Source organism: Amblyomma mixtum, chromosome 3 (genome assembly GCF_055824585.1).
Source record: "Amblyomma mixtum isolate Tamu chromosome 3, ASM5582458v1, whole genome shotgun sequence".
NCBI lineage: Eukaryota > Metazoa > Arthropoda > Arachnida > Ixodida > Ixodidae > Amblyomma > Amblyomma mixtum.
The window spans coordinates 241,923,447-241,951,348 of record NC_143014.1 but is presented as its reverse complement, the minus strand read 5'-3'; the positions used below and the strand labels follow the sequence as shown (position 1 = coordinate 241,951,348).

Sequence of the window (27,902 nt, the reverse complement as noted above, 5' to 3'; positions counted from 1 at the left end):
TCTGGATTATCGAATGTACCAAGAAAACGAGAAACAAATGTACGTAGCATGAACATACCTTTATTGCTTGAAAAACTGTTATTTTCGTTTGTTTTGTCGCCGGAATCTGCGCTAAAACGATCTTTTTCAACCCCATCAGGTGATGGTTCGCATGCTCACTGTCACGGGATTCTAGTACGCAGAATTCCTCTAGAACGGCGAGAGCCACGGCGGCCTCCTGCACAGTGCGACGTCGCAGCGGCTGATCTGGATTGTCATCATCGGAACACTCATTCTCCTCCATGCCAAGCACTTCCGATATGATGTCATCGTTAGTCAGCTGGCCAGCCACAGCAACACCATCGTCAATGGCAATGTAGTCGGCAAGCTGGACATCAGCAGGCAGGAGAAACTCCAAGCTCCTGTCATCCGTTGCTTCGTCATGCATCCTTTCCACGTCCTTGGGAGGCACATCTACATCACAGTCGTCAGGGCGGACAAAGTCGCTGTGCCTGAAGGAGTTCGCAATGACCTCCGCCGACGTGTTGCTCCAGACATGAGCTAAGATGTGGACCGCGCTGAGGGGGTTTATGTCATATTCTCGCTCAGCCTCCTTGCAGAGCAGCATCCTTTCCATCACATGCCGTCTGTACTTCATCTTCACGTGCTGGATGATGCCCTGGTCCAGCGGCTGTAGAGCAGCTGTCGTGTTTGGCGGCAGGAATGCAAGCTCGATGCATTCCAGCCCTGTCACATTCGTGTGTGCGCTGCAGTTGTCTACGACAAACAAAACCTTGCGGTTTTTGGTGGAGAAGCGGCGGTCGAGCTGCCGCAGCCAGGTTTGACATGTATCCATGGTCATCTGTGCCTTTCTGTTAGCTTTGTATTCTACAGGCAGGCGGCGAACGTTCTTAAAGCACCTAGGGTGATTTGCTTTACCTATCACAAGAAGTGGTAGGCGCTCCGTGGCCAACATATTTGTGGCGAGGAGCACAGTTATCCTTTCTTTGCTCCTCTTGCCTCCAACGCACGGGTCACCCTTGAACATGATCGTTTTGTTTGGCAAGGCCTTGAAAAAAAGTGCCGTTTCATCAGCGTTGAAGATGTTGGCAGGTTCATAACGAGCCAGGTATCGGGGAAGCTCGGTCGACTTCCAATCAGTGATGCAACGTTCATCTACTGCTGCCTTCTCACCACATACGTTCCTGAAGACCAATCCATGTCTTTCTTTGAAGCGTGCGAACCATCCTTCAGGCGCACTGAAAGAGTCAACATTCATTTTCACTGCGTATCACTCAGCCTGCTGACAGATTAGTGGCCCGCTCAAAGGAAGTTGCCCGCTGCGCATATCTGCGATCCATCGTACCAACGCATTTTCTAAAGCCGGATGCGCTGCCGTCCTGAGCCTTGTTCTTGCTCCGGTGAACTTGCCGCTGTCAAATGCTTCGAGAATTTTTCTTTGTTCTTCACGTAGTCACTCAATGTGCTCCGCTTGATCCCATACTTTTTCATTATCTCTTGCCGAGAAACGCCTTCACCGACCTCCTTTAATATCAACCTTCGTTTCTAAATTATTGGCTGGCTGCTGTTCCCGCTTCGCTGGGGGGGGCGGCCGCCATAACAGCAAAGCGTGACGGCAGAGACAGCATGCACCAGTCCGCGCGCAGTGCGGCTTGTCACACTCGCAACTCAAAGAAAGCAGCTGCAGCGTCGGCGTAGATGTGGCGGCAGTGACAGCACGCACCAGAAGTCGAACGCAATGGCCACGGGTCCGCACACGACACGGCTTTTCACACACTCGCAAAAGAATACAGCTGCAGCGTAGGCGTAGCGTGGGTCGAATGGGCAGGGCAGCACGTGCGTAGATCCGGTGACAAAGTAAGCCTAGCAAGCCGTCCCGTCGTCCTTTGCAACTTTTAGTGGTTGCTGGATGGCTGGATGCTCGACCAGTGCGCTGGGTGGTGGCTAGCGCCACCTGGCCACTGATCGCTCTCTCACTATCATCATCGCATCTCTCGCGTCCTGCGGCCGTTTCTCATCTTGTTTCGGTTTGTGTGGCTCTCCTCGGCTGCGCCGGCTTCGTCCTCAGTTAGGGGTGTTTGGACATTCGGGCCACCGAGTATGGACGTTGCGATAGCTCTCGCCGCGGTTGTCGGAGTTAACTGATACGCAGCTAAATGCTGCCGAGTTAACAAGCGTTTAACACCATTGAACTACACACATTTTTGCCGGGACCGCGGTGCGTGTCCGAGTTAACCGAATTTCCGAGTTATCGAGATCCGGGTAAGCGAGGTTTTACTGTATTTGCGGTTCCTCTGGCGATGCGTCTTAATTGTGTGCAAATTTCAGTGTTACTGGGCGAGATCAACAAACCAGAAGCCTTGAAGCTCACGGCCCCGGCTGCAGCAGGAGGAGCCGTGCACAGCGGCAGCAAAGGAGAGGAGCCTGTTGTGAAGGTGTCCGTTGCACTGGGGGCTGACCTCTCGGCGAATGCCATCTGTCAGACGGGCGGCCGTGGTACGCTTCCTGTCAAGAGGCCAGTCACGAGGCCACCTCTCGAGCAGTCCTTCTCCTTATTCTATGTGGGAAGCTTATCTTCTGGGAAGACCAATGGATTTCGCCGTAGTGCAGCTGCTAAGCTGCCCACCAGCTCACTAGACGAGGCCAAGGCAGGTCAGTCAATGCATGCACTTTGTGGTTCAGTTTTAGGCAAAGAGATTTCTGTATCACAAAGCAGGCTGTTGTCTTCTCTTCAAATGCTAGAGTGATGAAATTCAGTTAATTCAGATTTCTCTTTTGAATGCACACAGTAATCTATTTGAGGATAATTTTGCCATTGCTGAAAAGCACAAGCAGGGGGGAGGGAGCTTTCATCCTGAATTAATGGGGTGCATGATGCACCCTTGTTTGGTGGCCACTCTGGCCATTTTAGATGGTAAGAAAGATTTAGCTATGAAGCAGAACTTATGTAAACCTTTCAGGAGCTTTCTCAGTAGAAGTGCAGAGGTCTGTGCTTGCAAGGTGAGAAAACTGAAAAAAACAAAACAAAAAAAAACATGCACATCAACATAGTGTCAACAATAAATTTCAGGTGAAGTAAACATTCAACATATTGCCCTGGAAAAAGCTACAAAAATCTGAGCTAAATTTAGCTCAAGCAGCGATCACATAGTGCACACTTGACTTGCTTGAAAGTGTAAGTCCTTTAAATTTTGCCCTTGAGCTTCAGCTTGCATGCCTAGGGAATTTAGTGGACAGAGGCGGTGAAATGTAATTAAGTCAAGTCCAGGTTGAATTATATGGCACTTTTTGTAAGGGATGGCTCGGGCACTGAGTTTCAGCTGCTGGTTTTGTTGCATGAATATGATACCTCCACGTCACAAAAATTTGACAAACACCCTCAAGACTTTTTACATGAGGGAATGTGAAAGCATTGCTGCCCTTGGCTGTACTGACAGAGACGCGCGCACGCATGACACCACCCGGAACGCTGTACAACGAACGGTTGCGTCACAGTATTGATACGAATGTCGGGAAAACTGGCGCCAGCTAGGTGTAGGTCGGCCAGCGGCGAGAATATACAGACGAACGTCATTTATAGAATTGTTGAAGTGGAGGTGCCTCATAGCGCCCCATGAATTCGTCACCCTATTTTTCTTGCCATTGGTGGAGTTGTCCATACCGTCTGCTTGTACACACATGCCGCTGGCTGTTTTCGCAACGATACTAGTAGTGATTTCGCATTAAAACGAGGAAATAAACCATGGAGGGAACCAATAAAGCCAATATCAGCAGTCACCAAGTTGCTGGGTGTTTCTGCTCTCAAGATGACATGTTGAGGTATTTGTATTATCGTGAGCAAATTAAGTGACCCCTGCCATCGTGTGCCAATCCATGCCAAACTGAATGTGAGCACGTCCTGACGAAGCTCTGCTGATATTGAGACCGGCGCAGCGTGATCGCTGCTTCGCTCTGCTCGAGATCGGGCGAGCCGGTGCAAGGATTGCTTTGTCAGGTGGTGCTTGCATGTAGTTTGGCACGGATTGGCATGTGATGCCAGGAGTCTCTTTATTTTGCTCACATTAGTACCATATTGCAGCCCCACGATATCATACCCAGAAATTCTGGTAACGCGCAGTTTTTTCAAAGTGAAGTTGTTTATGGACGAAATTTTAATGAGAAAGCACTACTTCTGTGGCAATCCTAAAAAAGGCGATTTCTTTGTGAACCCTCTCAGATGCCTGCAGAAATGAAACAAATATTGCCACGATTAGTATCGAATCTGCGGTGACATGACCAGATCAGCTTCGCTGGCCACTGCACGAGAGCACTATGCTATCGCCGCAGCCGGTCATGTCTCATGCTAAACTGCCACACCCTCGCACTGTGCAATGCACATGATCATCTTCATCAGCTTTCATCTGTGCACAAAAGTCACAAAGGAGAGGCGCATAACTGGCTCCCTGGGTCAGTGGACACCTCAATAGTGCTTTGACCTGCATGGAGGTAGTCACAGAGATGTTCGTTGCTTCCGTTTGCGTTGACAAGGTTTTGGCCGAAACGCGGCGTTGGAGCGATAGGCCACTGGTGTTCTATGGGTTGATTGGCGTTGACGTTGACAACGTTGTACACTCTGTTTGGTTTGAGGAACGGAAAGTTGCATAACTGGCCCTCTGCATCAGTAAACACCTCAGTCGTGATTTTAGGTACATGGCGATGGAGTCCACATGCAAAAACTGCTTTTCCGCAATTTTTCGCGCGTAGCAATGCAATTTTCTGATAAAAGTTAGCGCAACACAAAAAGAATCACGAGAAAGGAAGACAGGACGACGTGCTACTGACAACTGAATTCTTTATTGAAAGACACACAGAATATATAGGGCCATCGTCAGTCACGCCATCTATCAGCTGCAGTAAACGTCAGAAGTTGGTAAAAGTTGATAAAACGATAAAAGAAACCCTTTAACACGAAGTGAGTTAAAAGCAATTAGAGCAGTTGATGATTCTTTAAAAGCAAAAAGAAAACGAAAAGGTGTGATTGTATGATTGAGCAGCAGAAGGGAAACAAGCATGTCGAAGAAACATACAGACGAGGACGAGGAGCAGCATCGTCCTCGTCTGTATGTTTCTTCGACATCCTTGTTTCCTTTCTGCTGCTCAATTATACGATCATGAACCAACTAGCTCACCAATCCACCTTATTAAAAGATGTGATGCAGTGTATAGGGTCAAAATAACATGTTTGAATGGAATCCTGAAGGACGAAAGTGATGAAAAGAGCCAGAATGCATGACACACTATTTAACATATGAAAAATGAATTCAAGCACTAAAACCACAGACCACGGCAAAAAAAAGCCAATACCCATACATTCGTTGCTTTCTCATGCAAATCTTTCTAAAAACCCTTCTTCCGCCATGTTAAATGGTGTGTCATGTATTCTGGCTTTTTTTCATATCACTTTCATCATTTCAGATTCCATTCAAACATCATTTTGGCCCTATACACCGCGTCACATTTTTTTTTTTCTTTTAAAGAATCAACTGCTCTTATCGCTTTTAACTCACCTTGTGTTAAAGGGTTTCTTTTATCATTTTGTCATCTTTTACAGACTTCTGACATTTCTGATAGGTGGCGTGACGATGACCCATATATTCTGTGTGTCTTTCAATAAAGAATTCAGTTGTTAGCGCATCGTCCTTTCTTCCTTTCTTGTGATTGTTTTTGTGTTGCGCTAACTTTTATAAGAGACTATGCACCAACTCGCCCAGCAACAAGTTTTACTTGAGTAGCAATGCTAAGCCACCAATAATTTTTTTTAGATATCATAAGATAACATATTAACAATCAATATGTCTGCAAATCCTCCCCTGAGATGTGTTCAGTTTTCTGCTATTTTTGACTGAAGTGGAACCCATTGTTTTTATATGGTAGCCTTAACCACTTTGCGCAAGCACAGGACAAATTTTAAAATCCAGATTTTCTACAAATCTGAACGTTAGACCATTCCCAATAATATATTCATAACAGTATCTTACAACACTCTACAGTTGCATCGTGATTAAAAGTGATATCCAAGAAAGCTGGACTTGAAACCAACATTTGGTAGACAGTGCTAGTGCCGTCCCTTTCCGTCGTTCACCGAATTTCTGCGTTGTTTCCTCTCATGGACAACATGAGTAAATGTGCAATTCTTTGGGACATTTGTGTTGTTAGAATGTCTTGGGCAACGTAACAAGTGGAGAAACACCATTATTGTGCCAGGAAATTCGTGAAATTCACGGGTACCAACAGAGGTAGCACATACAAAAGGAGACAGGGACCGGATGTAGGAGTGTATAAGTCGACTGTTCTCTAAATGGAGATAACTCTGATCCGTTCAGAATACTGTGAGCCGATGAAAAGGCCGATGCGATTTAAAATTGCTTCTTAATGGTCGGTGGCACAACCTTGGGATGGATGCTAAACAGATGAAGCCTGTAATCAAGCATGGATGAAAAAATTGCGAATGCGGAACTTGTTTCTGAAGATGAATTAACAGGATTACTTCACAGATAAACGAGTGCACAATTGCGAATGCGTAACATGTAATCCAGAAAAAGAAACGTGTTATTGCCCCAAGCGCGTGTTAGGTAGGGCCCTGTGCATTCCACATATGTGGGAGAGTATGGATTCCTAACTGGGTAGGATTCATACCGGGAATTGCATTACGTCGGTCATTATAGCGTCGTTTCGTCTGTCTAATACTGAAGCATCTTGGCGAACATTGATGGCACTTCCTCCGCACCAACCCCCTTTTACTAGTGAGAAGATTGCCATATAGGCCAGTGTCCAGTGCGATGTCAATGCGCGTTAAAGAACCCCAGGTGGTCAAAATTTCTGGAGCCCTTCACTACGGTGTCTCTCATAGCCTGAGTCACTTTGGGACGTTAAACCCCCTTGAGCCACTGCACAGCCCACATAGACAGCACGACCTCAGGCATTCAAGCACATCCTCGATCACTGCCATGCACTCTCAATCCACGCAGTCCATCTAGCCCAGGGCAATTTAGAAACCATTCTCCCAAACTAGCCGGACATATGGTTGTTTCTGGTTCCGGATCCTATTCTGGATCCTGTTCCAGATTCTGTTCCGGTTTTGTGCTGCAGCGGTGGCCTTGAGTTTGAACATTCGCTTCCTATATACCAACATGGTGTTTACACGAAAAACGTGGCGTTTGCATCAGGCGGTTCCAACTGGGGCGAAAAGTAGGCTTAGAGAGCCCTTAGGAATCCATGGAAGCAAAAGTTTTCAGAGTAGTATTATGATTTCGCAGGGTACCTATGATTCTGTTCCTCCGTGAATAACAACCAAATTTACCCTAGAACAAGTACTGAAAGTATCAAGCGTCATTTCGAAGGCGATGTATATTTAAAACAACTAGGCATTGAAACCCGGGGGGGGGGGGGGGTATGGAACGGGAGCGCGGCCCATATAAATTTATGTATGCACAACTTTCAGAAATATTGTATACGGAACAATCACAAATCCCGTCAAAAGTTATTGATAGTGATGTCAAAATGACAAAACAGTGTGACGTCGCCGCTTGACACAATGAGGAATCGGCCAATTTCAGCAGGGCAACGCCCCAGGAGCATTTACTTGCAGGCAGGGGATCATCTGCTAAATTTTTATTAAAAAAGACTTGAGAAATGCACAGCGATAAAAATAATTAATAGTTTATTTTGCCGAAACATTATGTTTAAAGGTGGAAAATATTAAGCAAAACAAGAAGCATACAAAGTTGGACTATTAAATTTGCTGGTGGATAACTTTTGCTGCCACGGGGATGTGCTGACGGCAGTGAAACGTCAAGTTGCTTTGCGCGAAAACAGCTTTTTTTTTATGCTGCATCTAAAATCAAGCTACTATGCGGTTGACCTAAGTGCACAGAAAAATCGACGAAGCCAACTTGTTGAAGTCTGGGTTGTTCAGCTTTTACGATCGATGACAAAATCTGTTTTTTTTTTTTCCTCGGGAAACAGAAGATGACCACGAAATGCGATTTGCAGGAAAAAATAAAGTTCTTTGCCAGCATAAGCATGTTTTGTTTGTATGTAGCTGTGGCACATAGGTGACCGCGGGAATCCACTCCTTCAGCGCACCAACTTTGCAGATTGCCTCCGACACCTGCCGCACGCATTTGCTCACCGTCGGTTGTGTGATGCCGACGTGCGCCTCATTACCAATGGCGATTTGAAAGCCACCGGTACACACACCCGCCGGCAGCGCACACAGCACCTGTCGCCGCACCGATAGCGCACTCGCACGCACACCTCTCATTTCATCGGTGACTTCGTCGCACAGCCACTCCATAGTCTGCTTCTCCAGTCGAAAAAGGCATCGAAACAGCTCGTCCAGCAAGTCAAACGTGGAGTGCCTTGATGTCCGGTGCTGGCCATCAAGTAGTGATGCAAAACTATCGGGAAATTGAATATTGATAGTGTAAAAAAACCATCGATAGACTATTGATAGTTTTATTGATAGCATTACTATCGATAGTATTGCTATTGATAGTATTACTACTGATAGTACCGCTATCGATAGCAAGACTGTCAATAGTAAGACTATCGATAGTAACACTGTTGATATTATGCATTTGTTGGCCAGCGATATGGCCAAAACATTTGCAATACCTGATTGGTTTCACATTCTTGTGAGGCTTAATGTCCCAAAAAGACTCAAGCTATGAGGGGTGCCGTAGTGGAGGTCTCCAGATAAATTTCGACCAGCTGTGGTTCTTTAACATGCACTGGCATCGCACAGTACACGGGCCTATCGCATCCATCGAAATAGAGCTGCCACGGCCCGGCACTGAACCTGCATATATCTAGTCAGCAACCCAGCACCATAACCCCTGTGCCACCACGACGGCATTTGCGATAACTGACTACCAGAAATACTCAATTCATACTTTTATGAAATATCTTGTGGATGAATGAAAAATTTCATTCCGCAGTAAAGGACCCAGAGTATGCTCATCGATACATTCATACTCAAAAGTAAAGCTTTTCTCAAGTTGCGCAACTTTGAGCTGTCCAACATTCTTTGTTTACTGAGCTGTCGCATCCTCATTGCAACATGGTAGTCTAGAACGTGCGCGGTCATACCTAGTGTTGAGTGAATGTAAATGTAAAGCGCCACTTATCAAATATTCGGTCGATAGTGAAGTTGTAAGCGTGGCAGTGGTTTATCGCTCAAACTACGGAAATATTTCCAATAGAATACTAGATGAGAAGGACATCTTGACACATGAGCTAAATAAAAGCTAAATATACGCATAAAATCACATTACATGAAGCAGTTCTAAATATATCGATTTATGTATCACATTGTAAGAAAGGCATTCGACAACATGATGGCCGGAACAAGAAGAATGAATGTTAATTGCTGTGCATTTCATTATTTGTAGGCTCGTGATATGTCATATGCACTGCGCATGTCAGGTGACTTTCTTCTCTACGCCGACCTGTATACAATGGTAGAGAGAGGGTGTGGTAGATGGTCCTTGGCGATCACAAAATGAACAAGGGAGGGGAAAACCTCTGGTTGCTTGAGCCAACGTTTCGACAAGGGGACTTGTCTTCGTCTGGGCAAAGCGTTCATCATTGGCAGGGATTAAATAGGGCCTTCGCTCCGAGGAGGAAGGCCCCGGGTGGGGGAAGGAAAGTGGTGTGAGAGGGGATGCGTGTCAGGAAGGGGAGGGAGGTGAATCTTGATTCGTTAAGCTGCAGTAGTGGAAAAACTTATATCTGGGGGGTGTGTAATGAACAAAGGCTTTGAAGGGGCTGCGACAGGGGGGAGGCGCTGGGTGGACCTGTAAAACTCAGATAAGAGGATTAGTCAGCGTGGCACAGGGAAATGAGAACAAGGCAAACAAAATAGGCTGGCACTGGAAGGAGAAAGAAAGGGGGGGCATTTCCAAGGAAGGACAAGGCGGGGGGGGGGGGGGGAATGGCTCGAGTTCAGAGAAAGCCAAAAAAGGGGGGGGGGGGGCGAGGGGGTAACAGGAATGTCACGGTTTCCGAGAACTGATAGTAGGGGATTAGGAGAAAAAAAAAGATGAACAAAGGGAGAGGGTGAGAAGGCCGGAAATGTGGTGGAAGATATGACGTGGGAAGGGTGCAAAGAGCGATAATATGCTTATGTGAGGTTCTAGGAAATGGTCTGACCATGTGCAAGACATTTGTTCATTTAAAATTATGCTAACCCTGGAATGTACCTGAGAGATTCCAGGTTTCTTCTGGACATGTTAATCCCTGTTGGTTGCAGTGTTTTAAATTTGTGGATTAGGAATGCTTCTCTGTATTTCTGTCCCTAGTCGATTTGAAGCCTGACTGAAAAATGAACAATTTGAGTTCGTCGAATTTCTGATGGTGTTGATTAAAATGGGTCGACACTGCCTTCTGTTCATTCCGTGTTGTGTCAGCCCGGTGCCCGTTTAATCTGGCACTCATTTTTTGCCCGGTTTCTCCGATATATTGTTTCTGGCAGAAGGAGCACTGGAGCATGTAGATAATATTGGACGATATGCAGTCAAAACTGGTCTTTATATCGAAACTGAAATCGCTTGCTGTACTTTTAACCGTAGTGTCCCTTTGTAAATGTTTGCATGTCTTGCATCTAGGTCGAGAGCATGAAGTTACTGTCGGTGGTGGTTTCTTACCGAGCCTAGCATGCACCAGGATGTCCTTCAGGTTTGTGTTGCATCTGTATGTTACCCTTGGTGCGTCGGGAAATATTTTCTTGAGACGGTCGTTACCAGTTAAAATGGGGCAGTATTTCCGCAGGATATTGTTTATGTTTGGAAGCGCGTTTGAGTATTTCATTGTAAGTGCAGGAGGTGATGAACGCTTTGCCCAGACGAAGACAAGTCCCCGTGTCGAAACGTTGGCTCAAGCAACCTGAGGTTTTCCCCTCCCTTGTTCATTTTGTGATGACCTGTATACAAGTTTACCAATTTTAAAAATAACTGGTGGGGCTATGAGAACATACTAGAGTTAAAATAAAATAACTGCCACTTTAAACTTAGACGTAAAAGCGGGGCAGTTCAGTTTAAAAGGTAGCTGAGACAGTTTGGAAAAATGTCTGGAACTTCATCCGATGAAAGAACAAACAGCACAACAACTTGTGGCTAACACGACACCAATGCGCACTGCAGGCATCGTCTTGCTGATGTCACCACTGAAGAAATGCTTTTCGCACACATTTTTCACAACTTGGACATTCGCGACACCAACACTTGATCCAGTAACTTTACGTAGGGAATCTCTGCAGAGCTCAGTGACGCATAGGCTGCGAAAACCGGCGAGTCCTGTCAGGTACTCTTACCATCACCTCCATACTGCACACTCGGGAAACCAAGTTTAGTATGCAGTGGGTACATGTGGTTGATTTTATAGAATCGAAAGTACTATCAAAAGTACTAACTGTCGATAGCATGCTATCGATAGTACTATCGATAGTTTTGCAGCACTACCTCGAGGCACCTTAGTCAAATGTGTCTTCGTGCGCCCTCCTTCGCCGTTGCTCGCGCTGGCGCAGCCGCCTCAGTCGTATCGCCACTTACACTGCCGCCATTTTCTGTGACAAATGCAACGGTCAATTTGACCGCCTCGAGGCGATCACAAAAAAACGTCAGTTTGCCCCTGCATAATTAGGTGTGCAGCGTCATCACTTCTGCCTCATTCGTGACGCAATGGCAGCTGTGCCTATGACGCAAAAGCAATATGGCCACTGGCCACGGCCGACCAATAGGAGTGGGGCCATGGCAGGGCTAATTGATGCGTTTTTGACAAGTTTGTGATTTGATCATTCCGTAATACGGCCCCTGCTTTTTAGCTAGTGTTGTTTAGGCTATCTAGTTTGAACGACTGTATTAGTGAGCAAATACAGCGCTCGCGGCAGCATGTTGGACTACACAAGAAGCTTGCACAAATCGGTGAAACACCCAGCGAATGGAGCGCCTTTTAGTGTATGTCCGGCTTCAGAATGCACATTCATCATGTCGTTTTAAACAGACAGCTTCGAAATGACGTGTCATACTTTCCCACACCCTACTTCTTCAATGCGCTTGCCAGCCAGCCGCCTCCATTAGTACTCTGTGGAACGAGAAAAATATTTCTGAAAGTTTTGCTTACCTGCATTTCTATGGGCCGCACTCCCATTCCTACACCCAGCCGGGAGTCACTCCCATGCATAGGTATATTAAAAATACATTGCCTTCGAAATGACGCTTGATAGTATCAGAATCTGTTCTTGGATGAATCTGATTGTTCTTCACTAAAGGACAACGTCATAGATACGCTGTGAAATCAGAAAACGGCTTTGAAATCTTCTGCTTCCATGAATTCCCATGAGCGCTAAGCCTACTTTTCACACAAAAGTTTTCCCCCAGTCATTCAAGCTGGCGAGAGCAGCAACACCGCATTTCGTTATCGCCACAGATCTATGTCTGTCTATACGGGAGATGCGAAGCCGAAAAAATGGGGACTTCCGACCCATTTTTCCCGACCAGAAGACAGCTTGTGCCATTGTGCTCTTTGGCCAAAGTTGCCCTTGTGCTTTTGAAATTCATCATCATTATCAGTTCTGGGTTCCACCATACTATGCCAAGTGCCAGGCGACGTCGTTCACATCACAGGGAATCGAGTACAGAGTGGCCGCTGTGAAATTAGCATATATAGAAGCCAATGTGAGAGGCTGGTCTTTACATGCACTACAGCACAAGCCTTTAGTAAGTTTCCTGGGACAGGACGGCCACAAATTGTTTGAGACAAAGTTAGTAGGAGGTCATGAGCAATGTTTGTGTTCTTCATCTTTCACCTGTTCGTGTTCTTCATCCTTTTCAGTGTATTTGAGTGAACGTGTTTGAGGATTAGTTGTGATTGTAATTGCGGTCAAACCCAGCGATAACGAAATCTTCCGGGACAGCAATTTTTTCCGTTCTCGCGAGAATTTCGTTATTGCAAAAATGCGAGAAGGCAGACAAAAAAGGTAAATACATATCACAGAAACTACACTTTAATAGAAAAATTGCATAATCTCAGTCTGCCATCGACGGCTTCGGAGGATTTTTAACACTCGATCTTCACAACTCAAAATATGTTGCATGGCCACATCATCATGCGTCGCGAGGAATGAGCGTACGGTGTCGAGTGCGTCAAGCACATCTCATGGGCTCGTTTGCTTGGTCGTGGTTTCATCGTCAGTGCCACACACGCTACTGACTATGGCGCCATCCGTTAGTTCCTCATGGACAACCAAGTCATTGTCGACGGACAGGAAGTCGTGTAGAACCAAGCCGCCCGGCACAGTTCCGTCTGCACTCCGAAGCGCATCCCATTCCTTACTCAGCGTGGAAAGTTCACTTGCGTCAGCAAACTCGCTTCCACCTTCTTCTGCTGGTCGCTCAGACTCTGACGTTGCAGCTGGCACCTGCTGCTTACTGAAGCCAGCGTGTTCGAAGCTGCTTTTGATCCCGCTCGCTTTTGTTTTCATCCATGCTGCAGCAACCATCTCTAGGGCCATGAAAAGGTCTACCCCCGTCGGGCGTTTGTACGCGATGTTCAGCAGCATCCTCTGAATAAACCTTTGACGTTCGGCACACTTCAAGCTTCTGATGACCCCTTGGTCCAGAGGCTGAAGGACCAAGGTGCAGTTCGCTGGGGAAAATACCAGTCGCATGTTTGTGCAAGTGACATCAACACAATGGGCAGTACAGCTGTCCACGAAAAGGCACACGGACCTACCTGCTCATCGCATGCTGTCGTTGAAGGCTTCTAGCCAGATGGCAAAGATAGCGTGTGTCATGCATGATTTTTGGTTGGCTGTGTATTGAACGGGCAGCCTGCCGTGCGCCTTAAAACACAGTGGCTTTTTGCTTCTGCCATCGACAAAGAGCAGATGCTTATCGGAACCGTCCATGTTTGCGCAGAGAAGAATTGTAATGCGCTTCTTGCTCTGCTTGCCACTGTGGCATTTTTGGCCCTTCAAATCTAGCGTCTGCGACGGAAGCATCTCGTAAAACAATCCCGTCTTATCAGCGTTGTGTATGTCGCAGGGTTCCTACTCATCCGTGATGGCTTCCCAAGTGTCGCATCCAGTTTACTGTGTCTTTCTTGTTAACGCTTGTGCATTCTCCAGCAATCACTTTGGCGGTGATGTTGTGTCGCGCTTTAAAATGGCACAGACAGCCGGCACTCCCTTTGAAGTCATCGTGCCCCAGAAGGCATGCAAAGTCGACTGCTTTCTGCTGTAACATTCTACCAGACAGCGGTATGTGTTTGCATGCTTGTCCAGGAACCATTTGTATACAGCCTGGTCCACGTCTTCAAAAGCCAGGGTGGCCACAGTCTTGTGTTCCCCACATGCTCCATTCTCCAGCGCCGCCAATATACTGTGCTTGGATTTTAAAATGGTGGACAGGGAGCTGCATGGTATCCCGAACTTGACAACGATATCCATCTTTTTTCCGGTTGCAGCTTCCACGATGATTTGCGATTTCTCTAAGCGCATAAGAAACTTGTGCTTCTTAACTGGAGGAGGCATTATGTAAGGCTTACTGCTGCAAACAACGGCCCTGGCTGCTTCTGACAGTCTGTACGCGCCGTGCGAGGCAGAGGCGTTTTCATGAACGGAAGGAGAGGGGAAGGGGACATGAGTTGCCCGAGGCGCCAGCCACTTCTACCCTGTAGCCGGAAAGAGCAAGAGAGAGCAGCGCGTCCCTCCCCTTCTTTCGCTGCCTAGAAAAAAGTATGAGCACACAGCCGCTGCTCTGAATGCCACTGTGAACAGCCCCGCTCTCTCTCCCCCCTTTCTGGCGCGCAAAGACGGCGGTCACGTGACCAGGTGCTTGCGACACAGGGATAACGCGTCCCTTTCATCACCATCATCTGAGCTTTTTTGTAAACAGAGATGGCTGCGACCATAGACTCGCTAGTGAGCAGCAAGCAATTTTCTAAAGTGCTTAAATAACATGTTTTAGCACATTTTTGATCCGGATTTCAACCGGATTGCACTTTTTGTGACGTTATGTTGAGACCATGCAAAGAAAACTCGCGACCCGCTACAGCAGAAATTTCTGTTGTCGCAGGCCTGACGGTTGAAAATGTGTTGTTGTTGACGGATATGAAATACATGTAGCCCTAGTATGTGCCTCCGCCGGGGACTCTGAAATATTTTGTTCTCATGACAGTTTCGTTGTTGAAGACGTTTGTTATTGCGGGGTTTGACTGTATTATGTTATAGTTTGTGTCAGTACATTAAAAAAATCATCTTTAGGGGCGCACGAATATTCGAAACTCACGAATAATGAATTGAATGTCCTCCTATACGATTCCTGAACGAGTCAGTAGTCCAGCCTGAAAATTATTCGAAACGAATCGAGTGGTTTTTAAGTTTTTGAATAGTTGTCAAATATTTGGTGCTAACTTTGATAAATGGTGGATGTGGATTGTTTCCAAAACATGATCCCCTCCGGCGCCGCATACCAAGCTGCTGCTATCAATATGCACGGGAAGGGGGGTTCAGTGGCACGACGCGGTCTGTTCGTTTGGAGGCATTCATAATAATGCTCATACATGGCCTCCAAGGTTGCGCGATGCGGCAAGGCTTACACAGATTTTGTGAGCTCTGCCTTAATGCCCAATCTGCAAATCCATAACTCATACATAGGTATCGCAGCACTCATGCAATGACATGTGACGTTAGTTTATTTGCTGTCGTCAGCAGCAGCAAAGTGCGATTTTCTCATACCTACAGCACACATATCTAATACACTGACTTCATGACACACACTCTTTTCCAGAGGTCAGTGCCACGTATTTTGGCAGATATAGCTGTAAAGGTCTATGGTTATAGTGCCGTACCACAGCGCCGCCGCTAGTGCTTCGCTGTGTCCCACGATTATTCGTTTCACAGGAATATTCATGCAAGTGCTCAATGTTCGTAACTTATTCGATTCATATTTGAATTGCTTATTACCTACACTATTCATATTCGATTAGATTTTGAAAGAGTACTATTCGCACACCCCTCTTTCACATGTTATTGAAGCGAAAGTTTTACTACTCTAGGTAAAGCCAAGGTCACCGTGTCTGGAGATTTCACCTTCATTTGACCTTCAGATAAAGCAAAGGAAAGAAAAGGTGCATAACTGGCCCGCAGGGACAGTGGACACCTTAGTCGCGCTTTAAGCTACGAAACCGATGAAGAGCCGGAGCTTCGAAACCAAAGGAAAGGCGCATAACTGGCTCCCCAGGTCACTGGACGTTGTTGCGACTTGGGTAGCATGGCCGGACCGGTGATGAGACGAGGATGATCGGAGACTGGGTTTCAAGGAAGGCAAGGAAAACTTTATACAACTATTTACATTATGTGCACGTACAGCAACGGAAAGTTTCTCAGTCGAAGAGTCGATGAGAGGAAGCTACTTGATGTGAGGGGCCCTTGACCGTCCTCTTCGCCGAGTTTTATAGGGGTTTTCTTCCCTAAAATGTCTAGATGGAGGCCGTGTTTGCTGAGGAAGGCGTGTCCAAGTTCATTGTGGCAGATCAACATGCACTCTCCCCAAGGAACATGCCCCCATCACGTGTTGAGCTTGAGAGGAGGGTGCCATCTATGTAATGCAGACACAGGAATCTCCTCGAGTGACATTCCCACGGTGTGCAGCTGGTCGCACGTGTTTCTCATCAGTGCACGGGCAAGGCTACGCGGAAGGGTACACGGTGCCAGCTTCCCCTTTGGAGATGAATGCCGATGTCAAAACATAATGACTGGACCTCAGAGCGCTTCCCGCTATTCCTTGGTAGCCCATGGGAGAGTCCCCTGCAGTCGCATAGGGCTCAGTCTTCCAGCGCCCTGTCGACATGGCCAGCAGGTGTGGTAGAGGGAACCCTTTTTTTTCCGAGACAAAGGCCATCCGGTCTTCAGCTGTCGCGGAGTTGTCGCCTTTGTGGACAGTTCTCAGTTGTCGCTTGCTCGGGCCCACGTGGCCAGAAGTACAATCATAACAATGCCATAATTGTGCGTTGAGGTACGTGGGGCGATGAGAGAGAGATGTCGGCTACATGCGTTAGTGCTGACAATGTTGTGACAAACACATGGCACTGCAGCAATAGGCCACCGCGTTCATTGGGTGAGCAAACTCTGGCAATGTGCCAGGGTGGACGCGCTGCCTATCCAGTGTCCGGAATGCACTCATTGTTACAGATGCCGAGCCACGTATAGTTGCCTGATATGCCATAGCTTCCGCTCTCTAATCAGGTGCAGCAGTAGTTAAACCACAGCTAGTTTTTGCCTAAAATCTGCCCCTGGTTAAAATAGGCAATCTACACAAGGCTGTGTGCGTTCACGCAATAAGATCAGGTTTGCTTGCCTTGCCGGTAATTAAGTGAAAGCAACATACAACGTTTGTGTTAACATTATCTACTGAGTTCAGTCAAACTCATTAGAACTGCCTTGTTGAAAACACGTCAGTTAGTCCATGCTAGCAACCAGTTCCCAAGAGCTCTCTTCATCTGCGCAGCTCATCGTGCGCCTCGGCACCCGGACCTGCGACGCCAACGCTGGGATCGGTGAAAGCATGCCCGGAGCCCTGCTTCCCGCCGCAGTCTTTCAGCTGTTCATGACGTGCCACACAACAGTCCGCACGTCGCTCTTCTCCTGTCGCATCGTGCTGTACATGTGCACATCCCCGTCCTACGCCGGGATGTACACATCAATGTTGCTCGGTGAGCTGCGCCACAGTGACCAGCGTGGACAGCTCAGTATCATCAAATTTACTGTCGACTAATTACTTTTAGGTGATTTTAAAAAAAAAACAGAGCGTACAATTCGACGCATCAGTGTGGAATCAGAATTCGCCTAAGAAATCCAAAGAATAAAAAATCCACATTTTGATTCGTCACTTCTGTCGTCTGAATTTTTTTATTGTCTGGAGAAGTTGTCGTGGTCCCTATATCGAACTTCATTTAATACCTGAGTCTCACTGATACCTTGGTATTGTTGACCAGTCGTTCCAGTTCAATGCATTCTTTCCATCCCTTCGTAGCCTCACTTCAAAATGAAAGCTACCGATAACTTGTCCCCTACATTCGTGATTCTTCCCCAGCATCCGGTGGGAAGCTATAGACCATTTTGCATAAACAGTTCTGCATTTTTTTGTCTCAAATGATGCACTTTGCAACGAAAAGTTTCACGATTGCGTCTGATTCGTTAAAATCACCTGTGACGTTTAAGCTGTCATTTAAATCAAAGCAGGTTTCGTAAGAAACTATATATTCTGAAGTGTTAACTTTTTCTGCCACCTGCTTTAAAGGTGCACTGAAGAGGATTCTGAACTTGTCTTTTTGCCGCGGGAACTCGATCTACACGTTCCAAGCATTCTTAGAAACTGCAACTTATTGCCCTGTATGGCCGATTTCCCTAATTAAATCGAATTAACGTCCGGCTCCCGCCCTTTTTTTTTAATTCTGCCTCGTACGATGGGCGGAGTCGACCAACGCGTGAAGTTCCTTTCAGCCAGCTCCGTGGAGGCTTTGCTTTCGCTTTATTTTGTTTTTTAGGTTTCCATGAATAAATAGTTTCATTCGCAGATAATATAGCCGCAAAATAACCCCGCAGAAATAAAAATACGCGCGGACTATTTGCTGCTACAGACTACTACGTATTACTCCGCCGATGGCAGAGCGGCTAGCCGCCACGGGACTGGGTGAAAGGCACTCCACGCGTTGGTCGACTCCGCCCACTGTAGGAGGCAGAATTCAAAAAAAAGGGCGGGAGCCGGCCGTTAATTCGATTTAATTTGGGAAATCGGCCATACAGGGCAATAAGTCGCAGTTTCTAAGAATGCTAGGAACGTGTAGATCGAGTTCCCGTGGCAAAAAGACAAGTTCAGATTCCTCTTCAGTGCACCTTTAAGCGTGTACACATTAAAACACTGATACCACATGCACAGAATTTTTCAAGAGAACTAGGCCATGTTGATCATAACCGTGCAGTGCATAAAATTTTGTGAACTGACAAAAAAAAGATCACCTCTACAATCGAAGAGTATTAAAACAACTGATGTGTAAACAACGTCTGCCCATCACTTCAAATGGTAAGGTACAGCTGTCCTGCAGCCTCGGTTTTAGGTGAAAGTAGGGATAAAAGGTTCTTACTCTCACGAACTCCGTACCGGGTATGGCAGCTAATCCGAGACATTGTGGCCGAGGAACACACGCACCCGCGCCCCCAAGTCACGCCACGGGGCAATGTGTACCATGCATGTATACATACCCTTCATGTGCCGTTCCCCATGACACAAGGCTGGTGTGGCAGGCCATTTTTATCATTGCTGGCTGCGTGGCACAGTAGAAACAGACACAGGTCAGTGGCTCTCCGTTTCTGCTCTGGTGCCACGTGAAATGGCGAGTGACAAATGCTGGCCAGTGACGTGTGCTCTTCGATGTGGCAGCATGCTCTTTTTGGCAGTGTAGTTTTTGTTCAATGCATCCTGAAAGCCAGGATTCCTTGCATGTCAGCGTTGATGAGAATTAGTTTACATAATTCTAAAAGCTAACCGGGTTATTACTACCATCCAGGTGTAAATTTCTAATAGACCCTTTAGAAAATTCAGCGCCATCTGGTGTGTGGTGTGCGAAACGCGGTGCCTCCGCCATTACTTGGGCATACGCCTGCCGGACTGTGCTCAGGCCGGATTGAAGTACGGCGTCTGGGGAAGCCACAAGCATAATTTTCTTGTTTCTGTGTCCTAACCATCTCCCTTGACATTGGCTCTCTGCTCCAAGCGATAGTCGTGATGCCGGCATGCTGCTGTGTGCCTTTCTGCAGCCAGCGCGGCGTAAGAGACACGCACGAAAACAAGCTGTGTATCCAGAGCATGGAGCACATGAAATAGCTGCATGCTTCTTTCTTCTCATCTGTGACCTGTTCGTTTTCACATGAAAATAAATGATATAAGTATTGCAAGAGCAGCGAAAAGCTCCTACCGGGTAGCCCTTCCACTGTATAGTGAACACAAAAATAAAGGTGCCACCTTTGGTGCCACTCAAGGACATGCATTCCGATGCTGGCTACTGTTTCGGCGCATCACAAAATGAAAACGTTGCTCAAACGTACTTGTTTTGGATTTGCTAGCATCCGCCTCTCAGCTATTCATAGTGAGTTCCGTGTGCGCAAAAAAGAGCACGACGATGCAGCGCGGCGAGGAGCGCCATCATTCTCTCCGTTGCGAACCTGCAGCAAACGGCGGCGACATAGGCAGAGTGCAGTAGCTGCAGCAGCGGTGTGTTTTCGTTGGGTCAGTGCCTGCGCACTCTGGCTTAGCACGCACTCCGGTAATCTGTCACCTTGATTTGAAGTGAGCAAACTATGCATGTCAACAGCTACAACGCGACTGATTTTGCACCGATAGCTAGTGCACCAGCACTGCTGATCGAGCGCCCGTATCCGGATCCACATGCATTTCGCCGTGCAGTGCGCCTGCTCGTAGTCGAGTCCGGTCCAAGTGTTGTGAGCCCTCCTTTATCGACAGTAGATTCGACCTGCAGGATGACACGGCAACACGTACTGTCGACGGATCACAGTAATACCAGCTTGTACCTTCGCTTAGAGGTGCGGCCGGACAATAGGAGTCCAAAAGCCTTTCCAAAAATCCACCCGGGATGACATTCAGGTCCCTCGACCAATGCAAATTTTCCGCCATCGCTTTCACAAATGCAACCAGACATGCCACAAGATGGAAACTAGTGCAGAGCACCATAGCTGTGCGTCTTCTAGCCAAAGGTACTCAAAATATGGCGCACGACACCAACGGAAGTTGCTGATGATGATGCCTGCCGAGTTTACAGACTGAATTTTCTAACGGGTCTATTACAATGAGATGCCCAACAGTAACAGTTGATAAGTTTGATTTTATTTTAACTGCCTACCTAACTACTTACTAGAGATCACCTAGCGCAATCGCCGAGGGTGATCGCGTTAGCAGAATTAGCAGGAGCGTTGGCACTCCCAAGGCCGTCGAAAGCGTGCTAGGATTATGCAACACCTGCCGGACACGTGTGCATGCCGGCTATAACGGCCGTGAATAGCCAGTGTTTCAGTCGTGTCAGAGCAGTTGAGCAGAAAATCTGCGCTCCCAAGGCCGTCGGAAGCATGCTAGAATTATGGAATGCCTGCCGGAGGCATATGCATGCCCAACACAGTATCTGAAAGGGGACGGAGAGAGCGGGAGTGCGTGAGAAAGAAGGTAAAGAGGAGGTGGCAATGCCGCACGGTCGCTAACAGCAGCACTGTGGTCATCAAACTCGGCTGTACTTCCGGGCGCACGCAGTCTGGCAACATTGGCACTGTAGGGTGGCGGCCATTTAAGTTATGCCAGCAGGATCCATGCTGAAAGAACGACCTGGTGTGATTGCTTAGGAATGTCAGTAGAGTCCATGAAATTAGCTTTCAAAATGTTGTGGTGGGTGCGTGAAGTGCTGTATATGCTGCGGAGTGTTGCCTGGAAGTGAACTGACGATGTAGCTACAACTGTCTGAGTTGCACACTTCAAATGCACACGAAATGTTGTCGATGAGTTTCGCCACGAAAAGAACTTCTAGTGATCTCTTTCCGGCGTTGTTTGCTCATAGAGAGTATTAAGCATTTTCTGGGCACTGGATTTGGTTGATTGTTATTTTTCGCATTTCAAGCATACTTCAAACTGGTGCAGTAATGAACCTCTGCAAAGAAAAAAAAAATAGTAGCACACTTTTACACCTTCCAACATGTCGCTGCACTGCACTGGGAATGCTTTCATTTTTGTAATTGCACACTTTGGGCTGTACCATTGCAAATTGCACATAATGTTTTCGACTTTGCTTTTAAATGGTTTTATTTTGAAGGACTTTATGCATGCAATGGTGACACATGCAGTTTCACAAGAGTTCTTCAATGACAGAAGTACTGAGACTTGGATTTTGCAGAGATGTGTAGTTGGAGCTCCCACTCGCACTGTAGTATTGTGCTGTAAAAAGCTTACTGTTTTACATATTGTTTTGTCATGTCTGTGGTATTGGCACTGATTCATTTGCCTGGCTGTAATCTCGTTGCTTTTCTGCACCAACTGGAACATAGCTGTATTGATCTCACGACCAGAGTGCAAGAGACTGTTTTTAATGTTTCTGTAACTGAATGAAGTCATTTAAATGGATGCAAAGGATTATACGGCCTGGCAGTTTGAAATAGATGTGGCATTGCTAATGCACATACTGTCTTTCTGCAACTGTTTCAGCAGTGTCAACCCAGCATCAATGGAGCAGGAAAGTGAAAATTTTTCTAAATGCAGCAGGATCAGAATCCATGAAGTGCTCTCCTGCTTAGCAAGCGGATCTTGTCTGATGTTTACGCCGCCGCGGTGGCTCAGTGGCTATGGTGCTCGGCTGCTGGCCCGAAAGACGCGGGTTCGATCCCGGTCGCGGCGGCTGAATTTCTTTAGAGGAGAAATTCGAGGCCCGTGTACTGTGCGATGTCAGTGCACGTTAAAGAACCCCAGGTGGTCGAAATTTCCGGAGCCCTCCACTACGGCGTCTCTCATAGCCTTAGTCGCTTTGGGACGTTAAACCCCATAAACCAAACCAAACCTTGTCTGATGTTTAGTGAGCGCAGTTACTGTGTTCGAGGCGCCGGTCCGAGAAACCCTGATGTAGACCCTCTGTGCTGCCTGTGAGCTACTCAGATTGGATGACAGCTGTTGTCACAGTTTTCACTGCACCTCATTTTCTTACTGCAAATAACTAGTCGCTAGTAAAATACAGAAGAAAGGTGCATTAGTTCTCAAAAACAAGCGATTGTGAATGTCACTGCATTATAGTGGCAATAAATATTGTTATGCATTAGAAGAATAGTGTTATAGGCAAATGTAAGCTATTATTCATTACGAGAAAGCATTCGACTCAGTGAGAAACCTCAGCAGTCATGCAGACATTGTGGAATCGGTTTAGAAGAGTGTTATGTGAAAATATTGGAAGATATTTATAACTATTCCACGGCTACCATAGTTCTCCATAAAGTCAGCAATAAAATTTCAATAAAGAAAGGTGTCAGGCAGGGAGACACGATCTCGCCTGTGCAATTCACCGCTTGTTTACAGGAGGTATTCTGGGGCCTGAAATGGGAACAGTTGGGGATAAGAGTTAATGGAGAATACCTAAGTAATCTGCTATTCGTTGATGACAATGCCTTGCTAAGTCACTCAGGACATGAACTGCAAAGCATGATCAATGAGTTAGACAGGCAGAGCAGAATGGTGGGGCTAAAAATTAGCATGCTGAAAACCAGAGTAATATTCAACACTCTAGCAAGGGAACAGCAGTTTGCAATTGGTAGCGAGGTGCTGGAAGTTGCAAGAGAATATGTCTATTTAAGGCAGGTAGTGACTGCTGATTCGGATCATGAGAGGGAAATAACTAGAAGAATAAGACTGAGGTGGAGCAAATATGGCAGGTTCTCTCAGTTTATGAATGGCAGTTTACCAATATCCCTCAAGAGAAAAGTATACAACAGCTGTATCTTACCGGTACTCACCTATGGGGCAGAACGTGGAGGCTAGCAAAGAAGGTTCAGCTTAAGTTAAGGACAACGCAGCGAGGTATGGAAAGAAAAATGATAGGTGTAATGTTAAGAGATCGGAAACAGGCAGAGTGGGTGAGGGAACAAATGCGGGTTAATGACATCCTAGTTGAAATCAAGAGAAAGAAATGGGCTTGGGCAGTGCATGTAATGCGAAGGCAAGATAATTGCTGGTCCGTAAAGGTAACGGAGCGGATTCCAAAAGAAGGCAAACGTAGCAGGGGGCGGGAGAAAGTTAGATGTGCGGATGAGATTAAGACGGTTGAGGGGGATCTTTTTTAAATCATACTTTGTGTTTTGTGCTGTTAGCAATCTTTTCAAAACTAGATGACCACAGTGCTACTACTTGTAGATAATTATCTGATTGTTGCCTCTGTTTGCATTAGTGTGAAAGCAGTTGTGTGCTAGGTCTCACTGACTGATTTTTTTCTGCAGACATCTGAGTACTTCAGACTGGCAAGCCTGGGTGATGTCTACCTGATACCTCCTCATCTCTACATACAAAAATGATGCACCTAATAATCTACTGGCCAGGTCACATCGTTGGCTTACTGCAAGTCATCAACACATTTTATGAAAGAAAATACTGAGATCTATGCAAATGATTTATTGTACTGTGGGATATGCACAATGAAGATCACACGCAAAGATTAGCTGGAAGTGCCGATATGAACTAACAACTGCCTTTTTTTGACCAATTTTTATTTTCAAAATAATGCACCCAATTAAAGGATATGAGTTACGAACTAAATATGTCTACTCCAGCATGGTTAGAAAGGCAGACCTTGTATTAAGCATACGAATATTATAAATGTGTGCTTTGAGTTGGTTGTTAATATCCAAGCCCACTTATCGTCCTTACTATTTACTACAAAGTAATGAAATGCACTTGAAACAGATTGCATTTCGAAATATTTGTTTTGTTTCTCCTCTAAACTGGATATTGCTTTTCTTCTAAGTTTTCTTTTTGTTCACTTGATTACCACAGCATATCATACCTTCCTTGAGCAGTGAATTTGGCAGCCGGCATCTGATGATCTCTTAGGTTGTTGGAAGCAAGCTGCCCATTGTCAATGGAGGCAATACAGCTCAGGAAAGCATGTGGATAGGTATAATATTAGTTGCCTGTCGACAGCAGCAGTTGAGTGAAGAAAGGGGGCTCTAAGAGATGATATAAACAGCTTATGTCGTCACCTAACAAGGTCTCCCGAACAGCCGAATGTAAAGCGTCCTGTTCTGGCCGCCCTCTGTTCCCTATGGTTAGACGAAGTTGTACAGTAAAACAGTGTAGGAAAAGACAAGTGATGGGTATGTAAGAAAAGAAACCAGGCCTTTTGTTGGCCACAGTCAGGGATTTGATGTACAGCTTTTTTGTGGTTAATAGCAGGTACTGCAAACTGGGCAGAATTGAAATGCCAATCAAGGCACACCCTTTTAGTATTCAGTAATATGCATGATGGCTAACTGGCTCATTATTGCCCAGTATCAGGCATTAACTACTCCTTGAAATTTGCATTGTTATGAGACGATTTTTTCTCTTGTAGAGTAGAAATGAATATTGTACTTTTTATTTTGCTCAATATTGTACTTAGTGTCTTGCTTGAATTAACAATTTATTCCTGCTTGAAGGAATACAGACACCTAACTTTTGGGTGCGTGTTTTCTGCTTTGTAATGATGCATAAGCCATTATTATACAAATACTATCATGTGGTATTCAGGTACGACCACTGAATAATTTACAGTTGAATTTCTTTTTCATGCTGTTTCGGTTTCAACAGCCAAATGAGGACTGTGACATCAATGTGTGCCTATAGGTCATGCGAAACATGAAGAACCTGGGATATAATCACTTCTTTGTCGTTTTAATTTGCTACATTGATAAAGCCAGCTGGTCTCAACAGCCGGAATGACAACAAATGTAGAAGCAGCAATTTGTTGTTTTTCACGTGACCGATAAGCACACTTTAACATTACATTCATTCTTCGGCTGTTGAAACCGAAACAGCATGACAGAAAAATTCAGTTATAAATTATTTTTCGGGCATAGGTGAATACCACCTGGTGATTTAGGCATAGCAGTGTCTTCCACATTATTCTAGAGAAGAAAGCATGCCGCCAAAATTAGCTCTGTGTACACTTTTCATAAGAGGCAGTTTAATATTGAACAGCACAGCTCGCATGTGCTCTCAAAACAATTTTGACCCCTTCATCATGTTCACTTCTTTATCATGCTCACAATCCTTGAACAGCTGTGAATGATATCCTTTCAGAATATGAGAGAAGCCAACAGCCACAGAAACCAAGGAGCACAGGGGATTTTTTTTTAAATTTATTTATTTATTTGTGGTGTTGATCAAGTAAGAATATTACTGTATATGTTGTCGCTTAAAGCTAATTGATTAGAAAAGCAGAAGAAAAAACAACCCCATGCCGCCGGTGGGATCCGAACCCACGACCTCCGAATTACATGTCCGGTGCTCTACCTCTCAGCTACGGCGACGGCTGTCAAACCTTCTGCTTTCGGGGGTATTTATGTTTACAAATAACCTAACCTTGAGAGTGTTCATCAGCGCCACCCACGTTCATAAGCGGCGGACGTGGAACGTACTGAGTTACCGCTGGTGTGACGTAGAACGCCATCGAACGGCGAGGGTGGAAGCTGTGTGAGAACCCTCTTATGCTTCCTATGGCGGCAAGGCTGCCAGAACCGAGGCCCTCGCTAAGTAATTAAGCAAACAAGGGAAGGGGAATGAGGGGCTCGTTATAAATATGAGAGAAGCCAACAGCTACAGAAACCAAGAAGCACAGGGGATTTTTTTTATTTATTTACTTTTTTGTGGTGTTTATCAAGTAAGAATATTACTGAATATGTTGTCGCTTAAAGCTAATTGATTAGAAAAGCAGAAGAAAAAACAACCACATGCCGCCGGTGGGATCCGAACCCACGACCTCCGAATTACGCGTCCGGTGCTCTACCTCTGAGTTACGGCGACGGCTGTGAAACCTTCTGCTTTCGGGGGTATTTATGTTTACAAATAACCTAACCTTGAGAGTGTTCATCAGCGCCACCCACGTTCGTAAGCGGCGGACGTGGAACGTCCTGAGTTACCGCTGGTGTGACGTAGAATGCCATCGAACGGCGAGGTTGGAAGCTGTGTGAGAACCCTCTTATGCTTCCTATGGTGGCAAGGCTGCCAGAACCGAGGCCCTCGCTAAGCAATTAAACAAACAAGGGAAGGGGAATGAGGGGCTCGTTATAAATATGAGAGAAGCCAACAGCTACAGAAACCAAGGAGCACAGGGGATTTTTTTTTAATTCATTTATTTTTTTCTGGTGTTGATCAAGTAAGAATATTATTGAATATATTGTCACTTAAAGCTAATTGATTAGAAAAGCAGGAGAAAAAACAACCACATGCCGCCAGTGGGATCCGAACCCACGACCTCCGAATTACGCGTCCGGTGCTCTACCTCTGAGCTACGGCGACGGCTGTCAATAAAAAAAAAAAATCCCCTGTGCTCCTTGGTTTCTCTGGCTGTTGGCTTCTCTCATATTTATAACGAGCCCCTCATTCCCATTCCCTTGTTTGCTAAATTACTCAGCGAGGGCCTCGGTTCTGGCAGCCTTGACGCCATAGGAAGCATAAGAGGGTTCTCACACAGCTTCCACCCTCACCGTTCGATGGCGTTCTACGTCACACCAGCGGTAACTCAGGACGTTGCACGTCCGCCGCTTACGAACGTGGGTGGCGCTGATGAACACTCTCAAGGTTAGGTTATTTGTAAACATAAATACCCTTGAAAGCAGAAGGTTTGACAGCCGTCGCCATAGCTCAGAGGTAGAGCACCGGACGTAATCCGGAGGCCGTGGGTTCGGATCCCACCGGCGGCATGTGGTTGTTTTTTCTTCTGCTTTTCTAATCAATTAGCTTTAAGCGACTACATATTCAGTAATATTCTTACTTGATCAACACCACAAAAAAATAAATAAATTAAAAAAAATCCCCTGTGCTCCTTGGTTTCTGTGGCTGTTGGCTTCTCTCATATTTATAACGAGCCCCTCATGCCCCTTCCCTTGTTTGCTTAATCCTTTCAGAATGCTATATAAGGGTGCACAATGCTTTCTAACCTTTAATTCTCACAGAATGAACATGCAGCTAGCCTTTTGCTGTGGCTCCAGCTAGCATTTTTGTATTTATGTAGGGAATAAATGAATAAAAATTAGTTCAGGCTCATACTAAGAGGTATTCAAGGTGGAAGTCCAG

At 46.0% G+C, this 27,902-nt stretch overlaps 1 protein-coding gene and 1 non-coding gene across 13 annotated transcripts in view; both read left to right on the top strand.

Annotated features, from left to right (window-relative positions):
- Positions 1 to 26,332, top strand: part of LOC149354188 (uncharacterized) — a 54,497-nt gene extending 28,165 nt beyond the window's left edge. For 10 of the 12 annotated variants that reach the window (XM_089583142.1, XM_089583141.1, XM_089583133.1 and 7 more), the window contains 2 exons: positions 2,329 to 2,652; positions 17,547 to 17,927. In XM_089583142.1, coding sequence (XP_089439268.1) covers positions 2,329 to 2,652; positions 17,547 to 17,599 — 377 coding nt within the window. In that variant the 3' untranslated portion in view covers positions 17,600 to 17,927. Of the gene's footprint in view, positions 1 to 2,328; positions 2,653 to 17,546; positions 17,928 to 24,070 lie in introns of those variants that run through there. The other 2 variants (XR_016291224.1, XM_089583140.1) reach the window with 2 other exon arrangements.
- Positions 26,333 to 27,456: 1,124 nt separating this feature from the next.
- TRNAY-GUA (transfer RNA tyrosine (anticodon GUA)) lies at positions 27,457 to 27,529 on the top strand. Its single transcript has one exon. It is a non-coding gene; the product is annotated as a tRNA-Tyr (tRNA).
- The last annotated feature ends 373 nt before the right edge of the window (positions 27,530 to 27,902 follow it).